Here is a 21,481-nt window from a genome sequence, read left to right as displayed (position 1 = left end):
ACAGGTTGGATAGCAATTGCGCTGTAAAATACTTTGAGCTGTTTTGGGGGCAGAAATGAAAATGGATCTTTGACATACTTAAAAGAGATAATTTGAGCAGTACTACTAAATGTGATTCAGCTCAGCAAATGTGTATTACCTGCCTTCTATGTTCTTACTGCTCTGGGACTTATAAACATGAATAATATGAAAAACATCCTTGTGGGTATGACAAATATCTTTATTTTGTAGATATTGAGAATGGGAGAAATTAAAATTAATCCAGTTTCATGGATATAGAATAACAGAAGCAGAACCAGTTTTCTAATTTTAAGTTCATTATTGATTAAATAAAATCATATTACCAAAAGTAATATATGTCAAAATGTAAGTAATATATTTCTAAATATAAGCATTACTTACCTCCATCCTAAACTTCTTTGCCTTGCTTCTATATGAAAAAGTCAATACTGGGAAGATATCAGAATTGCCTAATTATTAATAAAATTAAATTCAATCCTAATCAAAATCCAAACGTAATTTTTTATGAATTTGACCAACTTAATTCTAAAATTCATATGGAAGAGAAAAACAGGTAAGAATTTTTAAATGATTAATAAAAAGGGAACTGATTCTACCAAAAGTTAATGTAAAGGTAATAAGAAAATTTTGGGGAAATAGGTTAGGGAAACAAAGTTCAAAGACAGGCCCATTTATGAAATTTAGCATATGATAAAGCTAATATTATTAAAAGCCCTAATATTGAATGTATACAAAATAACAATGCAAAATGTTAGAGGGAAATACAGCCTTTTGGTAGAGATGGACTTCCTCAAGATGTAAAATGTGGAAACCAAAAAGAAGAATGATAAATTTGTATCAAAATATAAAACTTCTGGCTGGACATGGTGGCTTACGCCTATAATCCTAGCATTCTGGGAGGCCAAGGCTGGAGGATCACTTGGGCTCAGGAATTCAAGACCAGCTTGAGCAAGAATGAGACTCTGTCTCTACTAAAAACAGAAAAAAATTAGCTGGGGGTGGTGGCACACATCTGTAGACTCTGCTAGGGAGGCTGAGGCAGGAGGATCGCTTGAGCCCAGGAGTCTTAGGTTACTATGAGCTGGGCTGATACCACGGCACTCTAGCCCAGGCAAGACAGCGAGGCTCTGTCTCAAAAAAAAAGATCTTCTCAAATAGCTGCAAAGATGATTGAATGTAAACAAGATATAATTAAATAAAAAATACTTAGATCTAGAGTACAAGACATGATTTAGTACACTTGAAGATTTTAGATAGTTATAAATCGATTATTTTGAGGTAAGTTATTGTAAATTTGATTTTAGAGAAATAGGTACACCGAGAAGAGAGTATAGTCTCTGTACTTAAATGGTAAGGCAAAATTGTAATCATCTTCTTGGAGAACATTTTTTTGCAGTATTTGTTAAAATTTAAAATTATTGGTAACCTAATAAATTCCATATATCTTACAGAAACAGACAAGCATATAATTCCTAGAAACTGAGACTAAAATAAAATGAGGCTGGCTTAGAATTCACTTTTTTTTTTTATCCCTAGTGTTAAATGTCACCTGTTAATAGACTTTAAATGTACAACTGGAACATTTAGGACTATTTGAAATGTTATAGTTAAGAGAAAAACTAAACTGTTTTCACTGTAGGAAAAACTGGATAATACTGAAAAAGAAAAATATGTTTCCAGATCCCATCTGTAGGCATCCCTTATTACTGTTGTGATATAAATATTCCCTCCAGATTTTCCCATCTCATTTTTTAAAAAATTTAGACTAACAAGGGGATGCCTTATAGAATTGTGGTGATTAATTACAATAATATATGTAAAATGCTTGGCGTAGTGCCTGGTATAAGGTAAATGCTTAACAAATCTTAGCTGCTTTTACTATATAAGTAATGTTCAATTAACTATTTTCTTCAGGTTTAATTTTTCCTCATAATAAAAGCAGGACGTTAATTGCAAAAGTCAAATTATATGTGAGTGTATAAAATAACCCCAAAATTCATAGAAATTTTTGTTTTAAAATTATGAGAAAAATTTTTATGCATTTATTGCCTCTTTTGTGAATTACCTGTTCTTGGTATAGCTACATTTGTTTCTCTGTTGTAGTGTTTACATTTTTCTTATCAATTTCTAAGAGGACCTTAGCATACTAAAGATGATCATCCTTTGTCACATGTTGCAAATAGGTGTCATGTAGTGAAAGATATGTCTTTTCCTTTTTTTTTTTGAGACAGAGTCTCGTTTTGTTGCCCAGGCTAGAGTGCTATGACATCAGCCTAGCTCACAGCAACTTCAAACTCCTGGGCTTAAGCAATCTTGCTGCCTCAGCCTCCTGAGTAGCTGAGACTACAGGCATGTGCCATTATGCCTGGCTAATTTTTTCTATATATATTAGTTGGCCAATTAATTTCTTTCTATTTATAGTAGAGACAGGGTCTCACTCTTGCTCAGGCTGGTTTTAAACTCCTGACTTCGAGCAATTCGCCCGCCTCGGCTTCCCAGAGTGCTAGGATTATAGGCATGAGCCACTGAGCCTGGCCTTCTTTATTATTTTCTTCAGATTCGTGCTTAGGAACTTCGCTAACCATGATTACATAAATATTCACTTTTATTTTCTTAAGGCATTTTTATGCTTTCAATTCTTTTTATAGTAATGTCTAAGCCATCTGGAATTTATGCTTGTTGATTATATGAAGGATCCAAGGCTTTTACCCTGAGTCATTATCAATGTGTCCAAACATTTGTTGAATAGTCCTTTCCTTATTGATCTGAAAGTACCTTCTTATAAAGCCTTGGGGTTTTGGACTTGCTGTGCTTTCAAGAGCCAAAAGAAGGCCAGGCGCGGTGGTTCACGCCTGTAATCGTAGCACTCTGGGAGGCCAACGCGGGAGGATTGCTCGAGGTCAGGAGTTGGAAACCAGCCTGAGCAAGAGCGAGACCCCGTCTCTACTATAAATAGAAAGAAATTAATTGACTAATATATAGAAAAAATTAGCCGGGCATGGTGGTGCATGCCTGTAGTCCTAGCTACTCGGGAGGCTGAGGCAGGAGGATTGCTTGAGCCCAGGAGTTTGAGGTTGCTGTGAGCTAGGCTGACACCATGGCACTCACTCTAGCCTGGGCAACAAAGCGAGACTCTGTCTCAAAAAAAGAAAAAAAAGCCAAAAGATCACTGTTAATTATTATTTATTTGTTTATTTATTTATGAGACAGTCTTGCTCTGTTGCGCCAGGTAGAGTGCAGTGGCATGATCATGGCTCACTGCAACCTCAAACTCCTGGGCTGAAGCCATCCTCCCGCCTCAGTCCCCTGAGGAGCTTGGACTACAGGTGCTTGCCACCATGCCCAGCTATACCTGACTAATTTTTTCGATTTTTGGTAGAGACTAGGGTCTCACTCTTGCTCAGGTTGGTCTAGCACTCCTCAGCTCAAGTGATCCTCCCCTGTCGGCCTCCTAAAAGTGCTTAGGATTACAGGTGTGAGCCACTGGGCCCAACCTAAGAACACTTTTGATTATTTTAGCATTATGATAAATTTCAATATCAGTAAGTTCCCCTATGTTTTTCTGTTTTAAAAACTTCCTTTTCTAAAATTCGTTCGTCTAGATAAGCTTTAAAATCATTTTACCAAAAAGTTTTAAATGCTTTACACAGTAGTTTTCATTTGAAAATGGGATAAATAATTTGGAAGAGAATTTCAGATACCTTTTGTTACACCTCACCCTTGACTTCTGCCTTTCCCCCAGTTTCCCCTGTTGTTACCATCTTGCATTAATATGGTATATTTGTTATATAATTGATGAACCAATACTGATACATTATTAACTAAAATCTGTAATTTGCATTAGGGTTCACTCTTTATGTTGTGTAGTTTGTTAATTTTGACAAATGCATAATTTTATATATCCATCATTATAGCATCATACAGAATAGTTTCACTGCCCTAAAAATCCCCTGAACTCCACCTATTCATCTCTCCTTCCCTTTCCCTAAACCCCTGGCAACTACTGATATTTTTACTTTCTCCATAGTTTTGCCTTTTCCAGAAAATTGGAATTATATAGTATGTAACCTTTTCAGATTGGCTTCTTTCACTTAGCAGTGTGCATTTACTAAGCTTCCCTCCATGTCTTTTCATGACTATAATATAATATATATTTTTAAGCTGAGGTTTTTTTGTTTTTGTTTTCTTTAAAAAAAAACAACCTCTGTGGTTAGTCGGGGTAGTCAGGTTTCTCCTGTGCATATATTTGAATGTTGTATATATTTAGCGTTGAGTAGAAAATAGTTGTGCTCCGGCCTTTGCAAAAGGATGTGAATATCTCCTCTTGTCTACACACTTAAAATTGTACATGAGAACACACTATACTCACCACATGTTCATGGAGGTGAGTTAGATGCTAGACAAATGGTTTTAGATCTTGGTTTAAGATTTGGACACTTCTTGCCAGACTTTAGGATCTATAATAAGGAATGAGGGCAATATTTAGATCTTGCTAGTCACTCAGCTTTCAAACAGGTATTTCCCACTCCTTTTGAAATCTTCTGGCTCGATTTAATTGAAGAATACTGTAAGATTGCAAGTAGAGCTGTTTGATTTAAAGATAAACTTTTTAATATACTGCTTTTATCCAGCTTATGTACTGAGATTCCATTACCTTTTATTTTATTTATTTTTTTAAGACAGGGTCTTGCTCTGTCGCTCAGGCTTGAGTGCAATGATACATTCATAGCTCATTGCAATCTCAGTCTCTTGGTCTGAAGCAATCCTGCCACCTCGGCCTCCTGAGTAGAATTTCTCTTTATTCCTAGTGAAGTTCCCTCTTTTCCATCTCCTGAAGTTTAATAGATTAATTTAAATCATGCATATGAAGTTAGCTTATGCCTTGATATACACTTGCTTATGATTCATTTCACTTGTTTCAAAAGAGACAAGTGTTCCATCCTTAATAAAACTGATGAAAATCAGCCTAGGTCAACAACTAAAATTAGTAGCAAAAAACCCTAGAAGTGCCGGGCGTGGTGGCTCACGCCTGTAATCCTAGCACTTTGGGAGGCTGAGGCGGGCGGATTGCTCAAGGTCAGGAGTTCGAAACCAGCCTGAGCGAGACCCCGTCTCTACCAAAAATAGAAATAAATTAATTGACCAACTAAAAATATATATACAAAAAATTAGCCGGGCATGGTGGTGCATGCCTGTAGTCCCAGCTCCTCGGGAGGCTGAGGCAGGAGGATCGCTGAGCCCCAGAGATTGAGGTTGCTGTGAGCCAGGCTGACGGCACTCACTCTAGCCTGGGCAACAAAGTGAGACTCTGTTTCAAAAAAAAAAAAAAAAAAAAAAAAAAAAACCCTAGAAGTACCCTTTAAGCTGTTAGAACCAAGAGATTCTTCATTTTTGCTTATTTCTTACTTGTAGTAATGATGGTACACCCTGCCAGAATTAGAGGTTCTGCATTCATTGGATCAGATAGTTGGCTTAGATATTGAGAGGTGAGGGTAATGGAGGTGGTAGTGCTAAAATTATCTGGACTTCTTTTACTTTTTCAACATCACTTACCTAACATGTGGCTATTACTGAATTGTATCTGATACAAGAATAGAATTGACTAGAGCTCTTCTGGGACCAGGCTGTAGAATTATAACATCTGTATGTTGTACAACTATCCCTAATGCTATTAGACTTGCTCAAACTTCAATTCTAACTTTATGTACTGTATTTTTTACATGTATCTTGCTCTTTAGTGGTTCAGTATTATGATATTTTTAATGCCATATGATATCTCTTTTTTTCCAAACTCTCAAATCCTAATGAGATTCTAGTTAGATGAGCAAGTACCTAGTTAGATGAGCAAGATGAATTTGTCATAGTGTTATAAACTTTGTAACCAAACACTTAACCTTCGTTAGAGAGAAAGAGACCTAACCCTGACGTTCTCCTCAGACCTCACTGCTCCTCCCAAGTGCCAGTATTTTAAGTGGTCATATGAAACCTTGTTGTGGGGTCGAATACTGAGGCTGCTTTAAGTTCTGAAAGTGCACTTGACTAAGGTCAGCAGGAACCTCTAACTAGCCAGATTGCTTAGAGGTGTTTTAGAGTTACCTTATTTGATTTTGGTCCTTGTCTATTTGCATTTCTTTGAAACTCTTTTCCATTGGCTCACAGACATCCCTCTTAATTTTCTGACTTTACTAGGGGCCTTCACTCCATCACAGCTTCTTTTTTTTTTTTTTTCTTTTTTTTCCCAGACAGAGTCTCACTCTGTTGCCTGAGCTACAGTGCCGTGGAGTCAGCCTAGCTCACAGCAACCTCAAACTGCTGGGCTCAAACGATCCTTCTGCCTCAGCCTCCCGAGGAGCTGGGACTACAGGCAATGCGCCATCATGCCCGGATAATTTTTTCTATATATTTTTAGTTAACCAATTAATTTGTTTCTATTTTTTTTTTTTTTTTTAGTAGAGATGGGGTCTTGCTCTTGCTCAGGCTGGTTTCGAACTCCTGACCTTGAGTGATATGCCTGCCTCAGCCTCTCAGAGTTCTAGGATTACAGGCATGAGCCACCATGCCCAGCCTCCATCACAGCTTTTAATCACAATCCTGCAGCACAGCGACATTTTGGTCAATGACAGACTACGTATACAGTGGTAGTCCCATAAGACCACTGTGTTCCGCTATCTTTTTGCCTTAAGCTAGGTGTTATTACAAAAGAGTCAGAAAGTTGTTTTTTTTTTTTTTTTTTTTGAGACAGAGTCTCACTTTGTTGTCCAGGCTAGAGTGAGTGCCGTGGCGTCAGCCTAGCTCACAGCAACCTCAAACTCCTGGGCTTGAGTGATCCTTCTGCCTCAGCCCCCCGAGTAGCTGGGACTACAGGCATGCGCCACCATGCCCGGCTCATTTTTTATATATATATCAGTTGGCCAATTAATTTCTTTTCTATTTATAGTAGAGACGGGGTCTCGCTCTTGCTCAGGCTGGTTTTGAACTCCTGACCTCGAGCAATCCACCCGCCTCGGCCTCCCAAGAGCTAGGATTACAGGCGTGAGCCACAGCGCCCGGCCTAAGAGTCAGAAAGTTTTAAAAAATGAAAAGTTTATAAAGTAAAAAAGTTACAGTAAGCATCAAGGCATTGTGGCTCACACCTGTAATCCCAGCACTTAGAGAAGCCGAGGTGAGAGAATTGCTCGAGGCCAGTAGTTTGAGACTAGCTTGGGCAACACAGCAAGACCCCATCTCTACAAAAAATTTAAAAAATTAGAGGTGGTGGCACGCTCCTGTAGTCCCCACTACTCGAGAGGTGGATGTAGAGAGGATAGCTTGAGCCCAGGAGATAGAGGCTGTAGTGAACTAGGATCATGCCACTATAATCTAGCCTTGGGGACAGAACAGACCCTGCCTCTTAAAAAATAAAAAAGTAAGCTAAGTTTAATTTATTATTGAAGAAAAAACTATGATTTTATAAATTTAGCATAGTCTATGTATACAGTGTTTATAAAGTTTGCAGTAGCATATGGTAATGTCCTAGGATCTAGGCTTTCACATTCACTCACACTCATCCGCTCACCCAGCGCAACTTCCAACTAGTAAATTTCATTCATGGTAAGTGCCCTATGCAGGCATACCATTTTTTTTTTATCTTTTATGGCATATTTTTATTGTACCTTTTCTATTTTTAGATATATTTAGATACACAAATACTTAACATCGTGTTACAGTTGCCTACAGTATTCAGTACAGTAATATGCTGCACATGTTTGTATCCTAGGAGCAATATAATACTACCATATAGCCTAGGTGTATAGGTTTGTGTAAGTATACTCTATGATGTTCACATGATGACACAATTGCCTAACCACCCATTTCTCAGAACATATCCCTGTCATTAAGCACCACATTACTATTGGTATCCATCAGAATTTTGTTGTTTACATTCTTGTCTCCTTTTTTCTTCCTATTATACATCTTGCTAAGTGTGTCTTTCACTATTTATATGGTTTGAATCACTACTATTTGCTAATTTTCCGAAATTCTTTTTTTATCTCACATTTCTCTTAGCTTCTGATGTGCACATCCAGGTATCTCCTATATCCTGTATCTGTACTTACAGCTGTTTCAAATCAAAAGATTTAAAACTGAATTTGCTGTGTTTTCTGTCCAAGTAAATGTTACCACTATCCACCAGAAACTTATGAATCAACTATTTCCCCCCATTTCTCACATGCAGTCAGTTACCAAAACAGTAAAGCCTAGTGGTTAAAAGTGAATTTCTGAGTCAGTCCTGGTTTTAGGGATTTGTGTGTAGGGATTTCTAAAGAGCCATATAGGCGCAGTAATCCCACCTGTGGTGGGAGGATTGCTTGAGGCCAGCTGGAGGAACATAGTGAGACACTTGTCTCTACAAAAAACATGTATATTTTTATATATATATAAGCCAGGCGTGGTGGCTTGCACCTGTAATCCCAGCTATTCCAGCAGCTGAGGTGGGAGGATCACTTGAGCCCCAGAATTTAAGGCTGCAGTGAGCTATGATAGTGCCAGGGCACTCCAGCCTGGGTGGTAGAGTGAGGCCCTGTCTCGAAAGAAAGAAAGAGCAGTATAAATCCATTTTTAAAACATTTATGAACATATATATATGGAAATATGTAAAAATGGAGCAGCTCTGTCTGAAGGAAGGAGTAGAGAGCTCTACCTAACACTTTATCTGCTTAGCTAGTTTCTTCCCCACCTACTCAATAAATGTTGATTGGAATTACTATCCTAAGTTATTTCACTACTTGCTAGTTTTGTGACCTCAGAAAAATCAGTCTTATCATTGTATGACATTTGGGTAATATACTCTGCTACCTAATTTAACAGGTTGGTTTTAGGATCAATAGACAGTGGATATAGTTTTTTAAGTTGGATTTAACATTCTATACAAAGTGTAAATATAAAGCACAACTGTTTTGAAGTGCTGCCTTATGCACATTTGCAAGTGTCTACATGTTTGTAATTAATCCTGGTTGGTACAACTCTGGGGAGCAGTCTGACAATAGCTATCAAAATGTCCTCAAAAAATCTGTGTATCCTTTGACTCAGATGTAAAGATGTTAGAAATCTTTTATGTATATGTAGGTTTATTGACATTGGTTAAAATGTTGAACTAGAAACACCCTGAAAGTCTAGTAATAGATAATTGCTTAAATAAAATTTGGTGCATCTATGTAATGGAATATTGTTTGAGCATTAATATCTATGATATTTTGGGGGTGGTTTGCAAATGGCAAGGACTAGATCTATGATTTTCTATAAAGTTTTAAATGAATATTTATTGACAAGGAAAGATATTTACAACATATTGAATGAAATTAGCAGGTTAACTTGTTTAACAATCATATATATATGTACATAGTGATGTGAATATATGGGCATAGAAAATAATAGAAGACTATACTGAAAGGTTAGTAGTGGTAATGTCAAGGGTTTGGGGATTTTTTTTGTTGTTGTTTTTTGTTTTGTTTTGTTTTTGTTTTAATAAGGAAAAAGAAGTAGTTTGTATTTGTCTCTGTCTAATGTTCTTACCTGGAAAAATATCACCTTTACAAAAAAATGTCCATTGGGATCATAGTTGTTATAATTTGTGTGCAGGTTACACATACCTATTAGGTGTTATGTGAGGCTTAGTGTTGGAAGCTATGTGCTGTGTGTTTAGGCAAAGTTTCAGGGATTAGGATTTGACCCTGAAATAGGAGTGGAGCTAGGTAAGAACATTAAATATTTGCAATTACTATATATAATTTCTTGACATTTTGCCCTTTATTTGCTTGATGTGTGTTTTTTAGATTAAAAGAAGAAGAAAATAAAGCTAAGAAATAGATGTGTTTCAGCTTCTTCGTTTCTCTTATTACTTTGGGATACCATTTTCTAACCAAGAGAAATTTACTTTTGTTGAAGATTTGTAGTACAGGCTTTAACAATACAACATATTTAATGAAATGTCTGAGTGAATTGTTGTGTTCTTATTTTGTATTGACTTGAAAGGCCCAAGTAGAACTACTTGGTGCAAGTTAAAAGGTTGACTTCAGCTCTTTATAAAAGATATTTTGTAATGAATTGAGTTATTCCTTAGTAGAATATTCCTTAGTAGAATTATTTAAATTAAATTAACTAAAAATATTTTAAAGGAAATCCCAGGCAGACAACAATTCTTTTTTTTTTTTTTTTTTGAGACAGAGTCTCACTTTGTTGCCCAGGCTAGAGTGAGTGCTGTGGCGTCAGCCTAGCTCACAGCAACCTCTAACTCCTGGGCTCAAGCAATCCTTCTGTCTCAGCCTCCCGAGTAGCTGGGACTACAGGCATGTACCACCATGCCCAGCTAATTTTTTCTGTATATGTTAGTTGGCCAATTAATTTGTTTCTATTTATAGTAGAGATGGGATCTTGCTCTTGCTCAGGCTGGTTTCAAACTCCTGACCTTGAGTAATCTGCCTGCCTCGACCTCCCAGAGTGCAGACAACTATTTATATCACTCTGGAACTTAAAGCTCAAAAAAGTTGAGAAACATTGAAATAGTTGCCTTAGGAGGGAGGTAGCTGATTTTCTATTCTTGAGCATCCCTAATCCAAAAGTTGAAATGCTGTAGAACCCAAAACGCCAACATGACACTCTAAGGAAATTTTCATTGGAGTATTTTGGATTTCAGATTTTTAGATTAGGGATGCTGAACCAAACTGCATAATGCAAATATTCAGAAATTAAAAATATGAAACACTGGGAACCAAATTCCCAGAGCATTTTGAATAAGGGATACTCAACCTGTGTAAGGCAAACATGAAAAGGCAATCTATCTGCTAATTTGGCTTCTCTGACTGTCAAGTTCTAATTCTAAGTTAATGTCTCATTTTATAATATGATGGTATACTAAGTTTATGGCTTGTGCTTTCTTTTTTTCACCCACTCTAATGGTTAAATTATTCTAATATAAAAATACTAACAATTTTATGAAAACATTTCTCTGTAAAAATAAATTCCAGTTGCCAGCTCTTGAGTATATAACAAGTAGGAAGAGAAGGCTAATTGTAAAAATTAGCAAAATTGATGATAACTGTCACAAAGCCATGTCTTGATGCGTAGAGTGCCTGCAGTTTGTGAGGTAAGCAACATACTAGAAAGTTATAACTAAAAGCTTGAGAATAATATAAAAGTAGGGATGTACTGTGACAGGGGTTAAATGTTCTAGAGGCTTGGGGTCGGTTAATGAAATAATTCTATGATTTGGAGGGAGTACTCCTAAAAGAGTATCTTAAAGCTTTTGAGGTTTTAAATGTTATTTCTTCAAAATAAAAAAGATTTTTTTAAGGAGTCATTTCAATTTGTTTTCTTTCAGAAATCGAGCTATAGCAGATTATCTCCGTTCAAATGGCTATGAAGAGGCATATTCAGTTTTTAAAAAGGAAGCTGAGTTAGATATGGTATGTTTGACTTTTTACAATTTATTCATGGTAAAGTTAATGAGTGGATTTTTACTCAAATATCAGTAAATAGTTAACTCAGTTATTCACAAATCTTATGATTTGTTACTGTGGTTTACTTGGCTTTGAGCTTGATCATTCACTCCGGTTTTTTTGTGTAATCAGATTTTTAATGTTCGGGCTTAAAGATGAATGGTCTCTGTCTTGAACTAGCATAGTTAAATAATTTTTAAAAGAAAGGTTCTCATTTTTTTCTCTAGAATGAAGAATTAGATAAGAAGTATGCTGGTCTTTTGGAAAAAAAATGGACATCTGTTATTAGATTACAAAAGAAGGTAACTAAATCTTTTTTCTTTAAAGTTAGTTGCATTCAGTATGTTATATGAACTTTCTGAAAATATCACATTCTTCTGTATTAATAATTATATCTAATCTTAGAAGGCAAATAAAAATACATTTCTGTGCTTTTTGAAAACTTCGACCTAGACAGATCATTGCTGCTACACAGTAACTCATGTTATCCTGGGGTGCTGACTGGGTTGAATCTACATAGTCCTCACTTAGAGGAATTGGTACTGAAAGAACTGATTTGTACACTAAGAAGGAAAGAACACGTGGAGCCACTGTGATTCTGGGAAAAGAGCACTAAAGTGTGCTCCTAGATAAGTCATTTTTATCTCTGAGCTTTTATTTTTATCTGTAAAGTGAAGACAACAAATAATATTCCAGTCCTACAATGTAAACTTTATATACCAAATTAGAATAAATAAATAACATTGTTGTAAGTTCATCCATGTAATACTTTCAGAAAAGTACTTAGCACATAGTAGATGCTCCATAAATATTAGTTTTTATTATGAATATTATTATTACTAACATATATAATGTAATCTGGTTTGGAAAGAATTTACTAAGAGTAGCAGCCTTAGAAGGACTGAGAGAGGCTGGGTGTGGTGGCTCACGCCTATAATCCTCACACTCTGGGAGGCTGAGGCAGGTGGATTGCTCGAGGTCGGGAGTTTGAAACTAGCCTGAGCAAGAGTGAGACCCCATCTCTTCTATAAATAGAAAGAAATTAATTGGCCAACTAATATATATATAGAAAAAATTAGCCAGGCATGGTGGTGCATGCCTGTAGTCCCAGCTACTCGGGAGGCTGAGGCAGGAGGATTGCTTGAGCCCAGGAGTTTGAGGTTGCTGTGAGCTAGGCTGACGCCACAGCACTCACTCTAGCCTGGGCAACAAAGTGAGACTCTGTCTCAAAAAAAAAAAAAAAAAAAAAAGAAGGACTAAGAGGTTTATTGCTCTTCCTCTAATTAGGAGAAAACTGTCACTAGATGTAAATTGGAATTTTTCTGTAGGTTAAACAGTTAAGTCAATTGTACTTAATCCTTATCACTTTATAGTTTTGTCATACTACTTACATTTTTTTTTTTTTTTTTTTTTTTTTTGAGACAGAGTCTCGCTTTGTTGCCCAGGCTAGAGTGAGTGCCGTGGTGTCAGCCTAGCTCACAGCAACCTCAAACTCCTGGGCTTGAGCGATCCTTCTGCCTCAGCCTCCCTGGTAGCTGGGACTACAGGCATGTGCCACCATGCCCGGCTAATTTTTTTATATATATATCAGTTGGCCAATTGATTTCTTTCTATTTATAGTAGAGACGGGGTCTCGCTCTTGCTCAGGCTGGTTTTGAACTCCTGACCTTGAGCAATCCGCCCGCCTCGGCCTCCCAAGAGCTAGGATTACAGGCGTGAGCCACAGCGCCGGCCACTACTTACATTTTGATGATATATAAAATCATTTTCACTTAAATATGACAAATGTTACGTATCCTGCAGATAGATAGATAGATAGATAGATAGATAGATGGATGGATGGATGGATGGATGGATGGATGGATGGATGGATGGATGGATGAATACAAAATAAAGGCAGGGTTTTTTTTTTTTGAGGGGCAGTAAAAGATTATAAAGGCAGTTTTTAAGAATGTCAGATATGCTGTTTTTATCAAAATCTATCTATACATAACTGCATGTTCTTTTTCAAGGTTATGGAATTAGAATCAAAGCTAAATGAAGCAAAAGAAGAATTTACGTCAGGTGGACCACTTGGTCAGAAACGAGACCCAAAAGAATGGATTCCCCGTCCACCAGAAAAATACGCATTGAGTGGTCATAGGAGTCCAGTCACTCGAGTCATTTTCCATCCTGTGTTCAGTGTTATGGTGTCTGCTTCAGAGGATGCTACAATTAAGGTAATTTTTTGTTAAAAGTAGACTTAATTGGGTGAAAGAAATAAAAAGATCCTGAAAATGATAACCTGAGCAGAGGGACAGGAGGGACTCTTTGAAACTATCTAAGTGATTTGGTTCTAAACCTTCAAGACAGAATAAAATTTCCTTGCAGCTCTTGCAAGGCTTACTACCAAATAAGTTTGCTGATGAATTTGAGAAAGCAGTGTTACTAATTTAGTTTATGGTGATAGGTCATCTTGTACTTCAATAATTTTTATTCTTAGAGGATTAAAAGTATGTGCCTTACTTTCAGTCATATGGCCATATGAAAATACTGGTCTACAAAATTAGTAATATGAAAATATATGAAAATACTGGTCTACAAAACTAGTAATTCGTAGGAAAGTTGTTTCTTTGTGTGTGCGTTTTTTTAAATACAGGTGTGGTGATGCATGCCTGTAATCCTAGCTAAAGTTGCCTTTCATCTAGGCGCAATAAAATGACGGTTATATGAACAAACACAGAAAGATAAGTAAGTTAAAATATAGATAGGTTTCTCCAAGACTTATTTCAAATTAAGTTCCAGATTTTAAGTTTCATTTGTAAATGTATAACTAAGGAAATACGAATAGATTATATATATATCGCATAGCAGCAGTCCAGCCTAAAATTCAGGCAGGACTTAAATGTGACAATACTTAACCAGCTCTTCAAATTAAACATTTTTTACATTGTCCTTATATAGTTTCTAAATCAGTAATTTCCATTCTGTGGGCTGGTGATTTATGGAGGTAGTCTATAGAGTAATTATGGGAGAGTCTTAAATTCTTCATGCTTCACATACATACATGCTTCACATGTATCTGTAGGCTAAAATACTTACATGCATAATTCGTTAATGTATTAATATTTTTTTTCAAATGTAGGTAGACAGGTATTTCACTTACTGATTTCATAACAGTCTTTTGTCATTTTGTACTAAAAAACTGCAACTGCTATCATGAGGTTTAGGGGTGGAAGTAGACATTCTTGAATAGGTGGAAACCCCAGGCTTAACCATTGATTTTGCAGCTGTGTTATAAAAGCATAAACAGAACTTTTAAGTGTTCCATCTCAAAATATCTATTAAATAAACTTTAAAATATTAACAAATGTAGCTGGGTATGTGGTGGCACCTGTAATCCTGGGAAGATTGCTTGAACCCAGGGGTTTAAGACCAGCTTGGGCAAGATAGACCTTGTCTCTAACAAAATTAAAAACAAATTTTAAAAAATGTTTTTTAATTACAAATGGAAGTTTTAAAACTTTCATTTATAATGATACCACCTATCACAGCAACTACTTAGAGTTCTCCCATTTAGTCTTTATTTAGGTGTACACATGTGGAAGTTTCATTAATGAAAAGCAGTTATATGTAGTTTTGTTAACTTTTTGATTAAATTTATTTTAGAGATACTTTTGTTTGTTTCTAATGAATCATTTTTAATTATTTTAAACTGATCATTTTACTTATATAGAGAGGCTTTATAGGGTGGCTAGTGGTCAAGGGCACTGACTCTGAGTCTTGACTCCACCACTTAATAATTAATGTCATTGTGGGCAAGTTGCCTTTTTGTGCTTCTCTTTCCTTATGTGTTAAATAAAAATAATGAATAAATGCTTACCTCATAGGGTTTGGGGAAGGATTAAATGAATTAGTACATAGAAACTGCTTCAAACAGTTCTGGCCAGATACCACAGGGGAACTCACTATTAGCAGTGTGTCAGCCCCATTGACAAATTAGCCTCCTTTGGACTTTTTATTTAATCATCTATGATAAATAATATTCTTCATTTTTATACATAAAGCTTTTCATTATAAATTATTTTCTTGGATATTTTGAACTCTAGGCCTCAAGTGATCCTCCCACCTCAGCCTCCCAAAGTGCTAGGATTACAGGTGTGAGCTCCCGTGCCTAGCCAAAGCTTAGGTTATTTCTAAATGACAACTGTGATAGAATGACTTTCCAAGCCACTCAGGGGAGAACATAAAGTCCTTTGTAATTTTGTGACTGTTTTGGGAGAAGTGCTTGATATGTTTAAAGCTCAATTTTCTCATTTGTAGGGGAGGTGGATTAAAAATATCTATGTCAAGCAGGGCATGTGATGGCTTATGCCTATAATTCTAGCACTCTGGGAGACTGAGATGGGAGGATCATTTGAGGCCAAGAGTTCAAGACCAGCCTGAGCAAGAGCATGATCCCATCTCTACAAAAAAATAGAAAAGTTAGCTGGGTGTGGTGACACATGCCTGTGGTCCCAGCTTCTGAGAAGGCTGAGGCAGGAGGATTGGAGTTTCGAGTAACAGTGAGCTATGATGATGCCATCGTACTGTAGCCAGGATGAGAAAATGAGCCTGTTTTCAAATAAGTGAGACTCTGTTCTAAATAAATGTCTTAATATTCTTCATTGTGAAATAATGTATACCTAACATATGTAATAATGAAATGCCTGGCAGGTAGATGGTAACTAATGTTACAGTTACTAATAACAACACTTTAACATTGTATTATACTAAATAATTTCTCGTGTGCATTTGGTAAATACAGGTTTGTTTCTTTTAAAGCCATTTGGTTAGGCTGGGCCTGGTGGGTCACTGGCGCCTTTAATCCTAGAGCTCTGGGAGGCCGAGGCGGGCGGATCGCTCAAGGTCAGGACTTCGAGACCAGCCTGAGCAAGAGCGAGACCTCATCTGTACTAAAAATAGAAAGAAATTAATGGGACAACTAAAAATATATAGAGAAAAAAAATTAGCCAGGCATGGTGGCACATGTCTGTAGTTCCAGCTACTTGGGAGGCTGAGGCAGAAGGATCGCTTGAGCCCAGGAGTTGGAGGTTGCTGTGAGTGAGGCTGACGCCATGGCACTCTAGCCTGGGCAACAGAGTGAGACTGTGTCTCAAAATAATAATAATAAATAGAAAATAAAGCCATTCAGTTACATCATTAACATTTAAACTATAAAATAATTTAGGAAAAATTATAGAGGATATATATTCAGAACAGTTAATGACAGTATTTTTAATCATATCATTTATCTTTTGGAAATGTTATATCTGGCTGTCATTTAGAACCAATTTTAATATTGAAAAATAAATAGCAAACAAAACTGGAAAATATGTTTAATAAGCAAAGGAAGGATTGTTAACCCCAAACGGTATAAAGCCTCCAAACAAATATGAAAAGCAATAACTCCTCAGTAGAAAAATAGGCATAAGACAGGAACCAGCAGTTCATGAAAGAAGAAACAATGGTTAGCCAATGGTAACAAGAGTTTTGACCATAATTACTAATGGTAGAAGAAATGCAAGTTAAAATTACAATATATATATCAAACTGCCAAGATAGTTTACCTATTAAATAAGAATATCAGTTGTCATAAGATTTTGATGAAGCAAGTGTTGTTCTTACTACATTTTATACTTCTTATGGGAGAGCAATTTAGCAAACTATATAAAGGGCTTAAAAAGTTTATACTTGGCTGGGTGTGGTGGCTCATGCCTGTAATCCTAGCACTCTGGGGGGCTGAGGTGAGTGGATTGCTCAAGGTCAGGAGTTGGAAACCAGCCTAAGCAAGAGCAAGACCCTGTCTCTACTAAAAATAGAAAGAAATTAATTGGCCAACTAAAAATATATAGAAAAAATTAGCCGGGCATGGGGGCTAATGCCTGTAATCGCAGCTACTCGGGAGGCTGAGGCAGAAGGATTGCTGGAGCCCAGGAATTTGAGGTTGCTGTGAGGTAGGCTGCCACCACGCCACTGTGGCTTGGGTGGACAGAGTAAGACTCTGTCGCCAAAAAAAAAAAGTTTATACATTTTTGGCCAGTCTCGGTGGCTCATGCTCATTCCTATAATCCTAGCACTCTGGGAGGCCAAGGCAGGAGGATCACTTGAGGTCAGGAGTTCAAGAACCAGCCTGAGCAAGAGTGAGACCCTGTCCCTACTAAAAGTAGAAAAAATTAGCCAGGCATGGTGGCACACACCTGTAATCCCAGCTACTTGGGAGGCAGAGGCAGAAGGATCACTTGAGCCCAGGAGTTTGAGGTTGCTGTGAGCTAGGCTGATGCCACGGCACTCTAGCCTGGGTAACAGAGTTTAGACTCTGTCTCAAAAAAAAAAACCTCTTTTGCTGATCAGTAGTGGTATTGCACCTGTGAATAGCCACTGTACTCCAGGTGGTACAACATATTGAGAACCTGTGTCTTTTAAAATTAAAACAAACAAACAAAAAAAAATCTGAAATGCTTAAGGATAAACAGAACATGCACAGAATTAAACACATAGTAATCACTTCAATGTAAAAGTACTTGAACATTTAAATAGTAAAAACATTTTGTTTATATTGGGAAAGTATTTAAGTTTTCTTTCTATAAAAGATATGTTTCTAGAACATTTAAGAAGATAGTTTATTGTTCTTAAAGTGCATTTTTATGTAGTTGTGATCACACATGTACGTTTGTGTTCTCATAACATGGTTAGTGTATTATGCCATAAATTCCCTGTAGATGCAAATTTTCTGTTTAACCATTTTCCTAATGTTGGATATTTAGATTATTTTCAGGTTTTCAAAATGAATTTTGTAAGTTTCCCTGAAATGGTTGATATACAGTCCACCACAGATAAATTTGTACTTACTATGGGAAGAATGAAATCAACTATTTGCTTGTAGAGCATGGAATTGGTGTTGGTTAAAGATGGAACTTCAAGAAATGTGACTTTTGTTTCATTTTTAAAAATCAAAGTGAGGCCAGGCATGGTGGCTTACACCTGTAATCCTAGCACTCTAGGAGGCCGAGGTGGGCGAATTGCTTGAGGTCAGGAGTTCGAAACCAGCCTGAGCAAGAGCGAGACCCTGTCTCTACTATAAACAAATTAATTGGCCAACTAATATATATACAAAAAATTAGCCGGGCATGGTGGCACATGCCTGTAGTCCCAGCTACTTGGGAGGCTGAGGCAGAAGGATTGCTTGAGCCCAGGAGTTTGAGGTTGCTGTGAGCTAGGCTGACGCCACGGCACTCACTCTAGCCTGGGCAACAAAGTGAGACTCTGTCTCAAAAAAAAAAATCAAAATGACATATGTTTTTGTTTATTTGCTATTCATGAACATTTTATGAAATCTTTTCTTGGCCCCTTAGATGTCTGAGTTCTGCTAGTCTAATAGAATTGAGTACTCCTCTGTTGTCCCCTAATACTCAGTATGCACATATCTGTCATAGCCTCCGCAAACTTTTGTTTCCTTTTTTTTTGCACTTCCTTATTTATATGTCTCTTGCCTGCTATCACAGTGGGAAGGGACTTTGTCTTGTGGCTTTATATACCTAATCAGTAATTATGTTTGGTACCTAATATGTAGAGATCTATTTTAATAATTGCAACATCAATTTTATTTATAGAAAAGCCAATTTATACTTGAAGGTGTGATTATTTCTAAGACCGTTATCCTGTGTTAACTTGTTCAGCTGATTAGTCAGTGAGGTACCAGACTGGCCAGCTTGAGTGCAAATGTGAAACAAGAAAGGAGTGATAGTGTTGGTGTTAACCAGTTTTCTGCTCACTTGACAGGTGTGGGATTATGAGACTGGAGATTTTGAACGAACTCTTAAGGGGCATACAGACTCTGTACAGGACATTTCATTTGATCACAGCGGCAAGCTTCTGGCTTCCTGTTCTGCAGATATGACCATAAAACTATGGGATTTTCAGGGCTTTGAATGCATCAGAACCATGCACGGTAAGGGGTAGAGGATAGTACTTTAATAGTTATTTCTCACATGGCATTTTAGAGAGAATATTGTTTTCTAACAGTGTGCAGGTTTCCTTTATTCAACTCTTAATTGTTTGTATCTGTGGAGGAATATATAATGTAGGTAGTCCGTGGATAAGCCATAGAAGTTGAGAGTTGTTTCTGTTACAAGGTTTTCGGTATCTCTTAGTAGTTTTCATAAAATATTTAATTTGTTTTCATAAGTATTTTTGGATAAGAAAAACTGCCAAGTAATTTATCAGTCTCTTGAGAAAAAGGAAAAATGAACTTACTGGTTGTTTACCCCTCACACCATTTGCAAAAGTGAAGAGAGAGTGGGTATAGTGAAAACTGGAATCCAGATTCCCTTGCTCACTTTTAAATGTTCCATACATACTGTGCTTTCATTTCATTGATAAGTTGTTTTCCAGGTCTTATCGTGGGGACTCTTTTCTGAGGCAGTATGGTTTTGTGGCAAGAACTTGGGCTTTGGAATCAGATTGTCTGGGTTCAGATTCCTACTTGTTTAATTATGGTATTAGGAAATTTAGGAACCTCTTTCATCTGCAAAACAGAGGTAATAATACCTAAGCTACATAGTTGTCATGAGGATAGAATGAAATCGTATAGTTAAATCATCTTAGTATAGTACCTGGCACATAGGAGGTGCTCACTAAATACGGACTTTTTATTGTTTCTTTAAACATGATAAAATTTGATTGTTGGGACTTTATACAAGGAACGTATACTGTGTTAGTAATAAAAACTTTTTAAAAATAGATTATCTAGTGATATTAGCATAAGTAGGCTATTTGAAGGGTGTGATTTTCCCCTAAAACTAAATGGATTAGGAAAGTTTACTAATTAAAGGAATTCTGGTGTTTCTTTAAGTTGCCTTTATCTTGTTGCTCTAATTTTATTATTATTTTTTAAATGACCATAAAAAGAGTTATCTCTAACCATTGTATATTCCCTGAATTTTTTTTTTATTCCTTAATTATATATTTGTAAGGATATGGCTCTTTCCACAAAGAATAGCTAATTAGGAATATGGGTAATATATGGAATAATGCATTGTTTATCATCAACAGGAAGATAATTCTCAACCACCATTTTAAATGGAGAACTAAATTCCCATTTTTCTTATCTGCTCTGTACCATAGGAAAATTTGTGTTTTCCTAGTGTTCATATATAAACATTTAAACTAACTGAAGTATATGACTATATTCAAATACCAATAATGCTGATGCCTTGTGCTTTAAAAACAATTGTACATGTTGAAATTTAATCATAAGTAAAAGGGGGAGAATGGGATGGGTAAATTCACATCTAATGAGTACAATGCACGATTTCTGCAGGTTGGGCATGCTTGTAGCTCTGACTTGGGCGGTTGCAAAGGCAATATATGTAACCAAAGTGTTTGTACCTCCATAGCATTCTGAAATAAATAATACAATTTGAATGAACAGGGAAAATTTTTTTAAAAAATCATAAGTAAAACTAGTTAATTTCTTTATGGATTAAGATATAATTTCTTTGTTGTGTTAATTCAGGTTTCTAACCAAATTTTTATAAAACCTAGTGTATTTAGAACTTGCTGTAGGATATTTGAAATCCCATGGTAAACTACGGTTTAATTGCTCTTGGCAGTGTATCACTTATATATTGCTGTGTTATGTATTTTAGGCCATGACCACAATGTTTCTTCAGTAGCCATCATGCCCAATGGAGATCATATAGTGTCTGCCTCAAGGGATAAAACTATAAAAATGTGGGAAGTGCAAACTGGGTAAGTAGGTTTAGTTGAAAAGGCATCAGCTAAAGACATATTTTTTAAAAAAAACAAAATTGTGTTCTGAGTTTTTCAATAATTTGGCTTTAACCTAGAATGATCACCATGACCCTTATATTTTATTCTTAAAAAGTAAGTTTGATCTCTAAATGTCTTCTCAAAAAGGAACACCAGACATTAGAAAAGAGACTCTATGTCCTTGAGAACCATTT

General features: G+C 36.4%; 1 protein-coding gene across 3 annotated transcripts in view; it reads left to right on the top strand.

The window, feature by feature from the left end:
* The window catches only part of PAFAH1B1 (platelet activating factor acetylhydrolase 1b regulatory subunit 1), a 77,822-nt gene that overhangs the window by 47,964 nt on the left and 8,377 nt on the right, over nucleotides 1-21,481 (top strand). For all 3 annotated transcript variants that reach the window (XM_075994251.1, XM_012740704.2, XM_075994250.1), the window contains 5 exons: nucleotides 11,378-11,462; nucleotides 11,723-11,797; nucleotides 13,508-13,714; nucleotides 19,296-19,464; nucleotides 21,164-21,266. In XM_075994251.1, coding sequence (XP_075850366.1) covers nucleotides 11,378-11,462; nucleotides 11,723-11,797; nucleotides 13,508-13,714; nucleotides 19,296-19,464; nucleotides 21,164-21,266 — 639 coding nt within the window. The remainder of the gene's footprint in view (nucleotides 1-11,377; nucleotides 11,463-11,722; nucleotides 11,798-13,507; nucleotides 13,715-19,295; nucleotides 19,465-21,163; nucleotides 21,267-21,481) is intronic.

The sequence above is a fragment of the Microcebus murinus genome, chromosome 18 (assembly GCF_040939455.1).
Source record: "Microcebus murinus isolate Inina chromosome 18, M.murinus_Inina_mat1.0, whole genome shotgun sequence".
Taxonomy (NCBI): domain Eukaryota; kingdom Metazoa; phylum Chordata; class Mammalia; order Primates; family Cheirogaleidae; genus Microcebus; species Microcebus murinus.
Note: the sequence above shows the minus strand (reverse complement) of the source record. Positions and strands in the feature narration are given on the sequence as shown.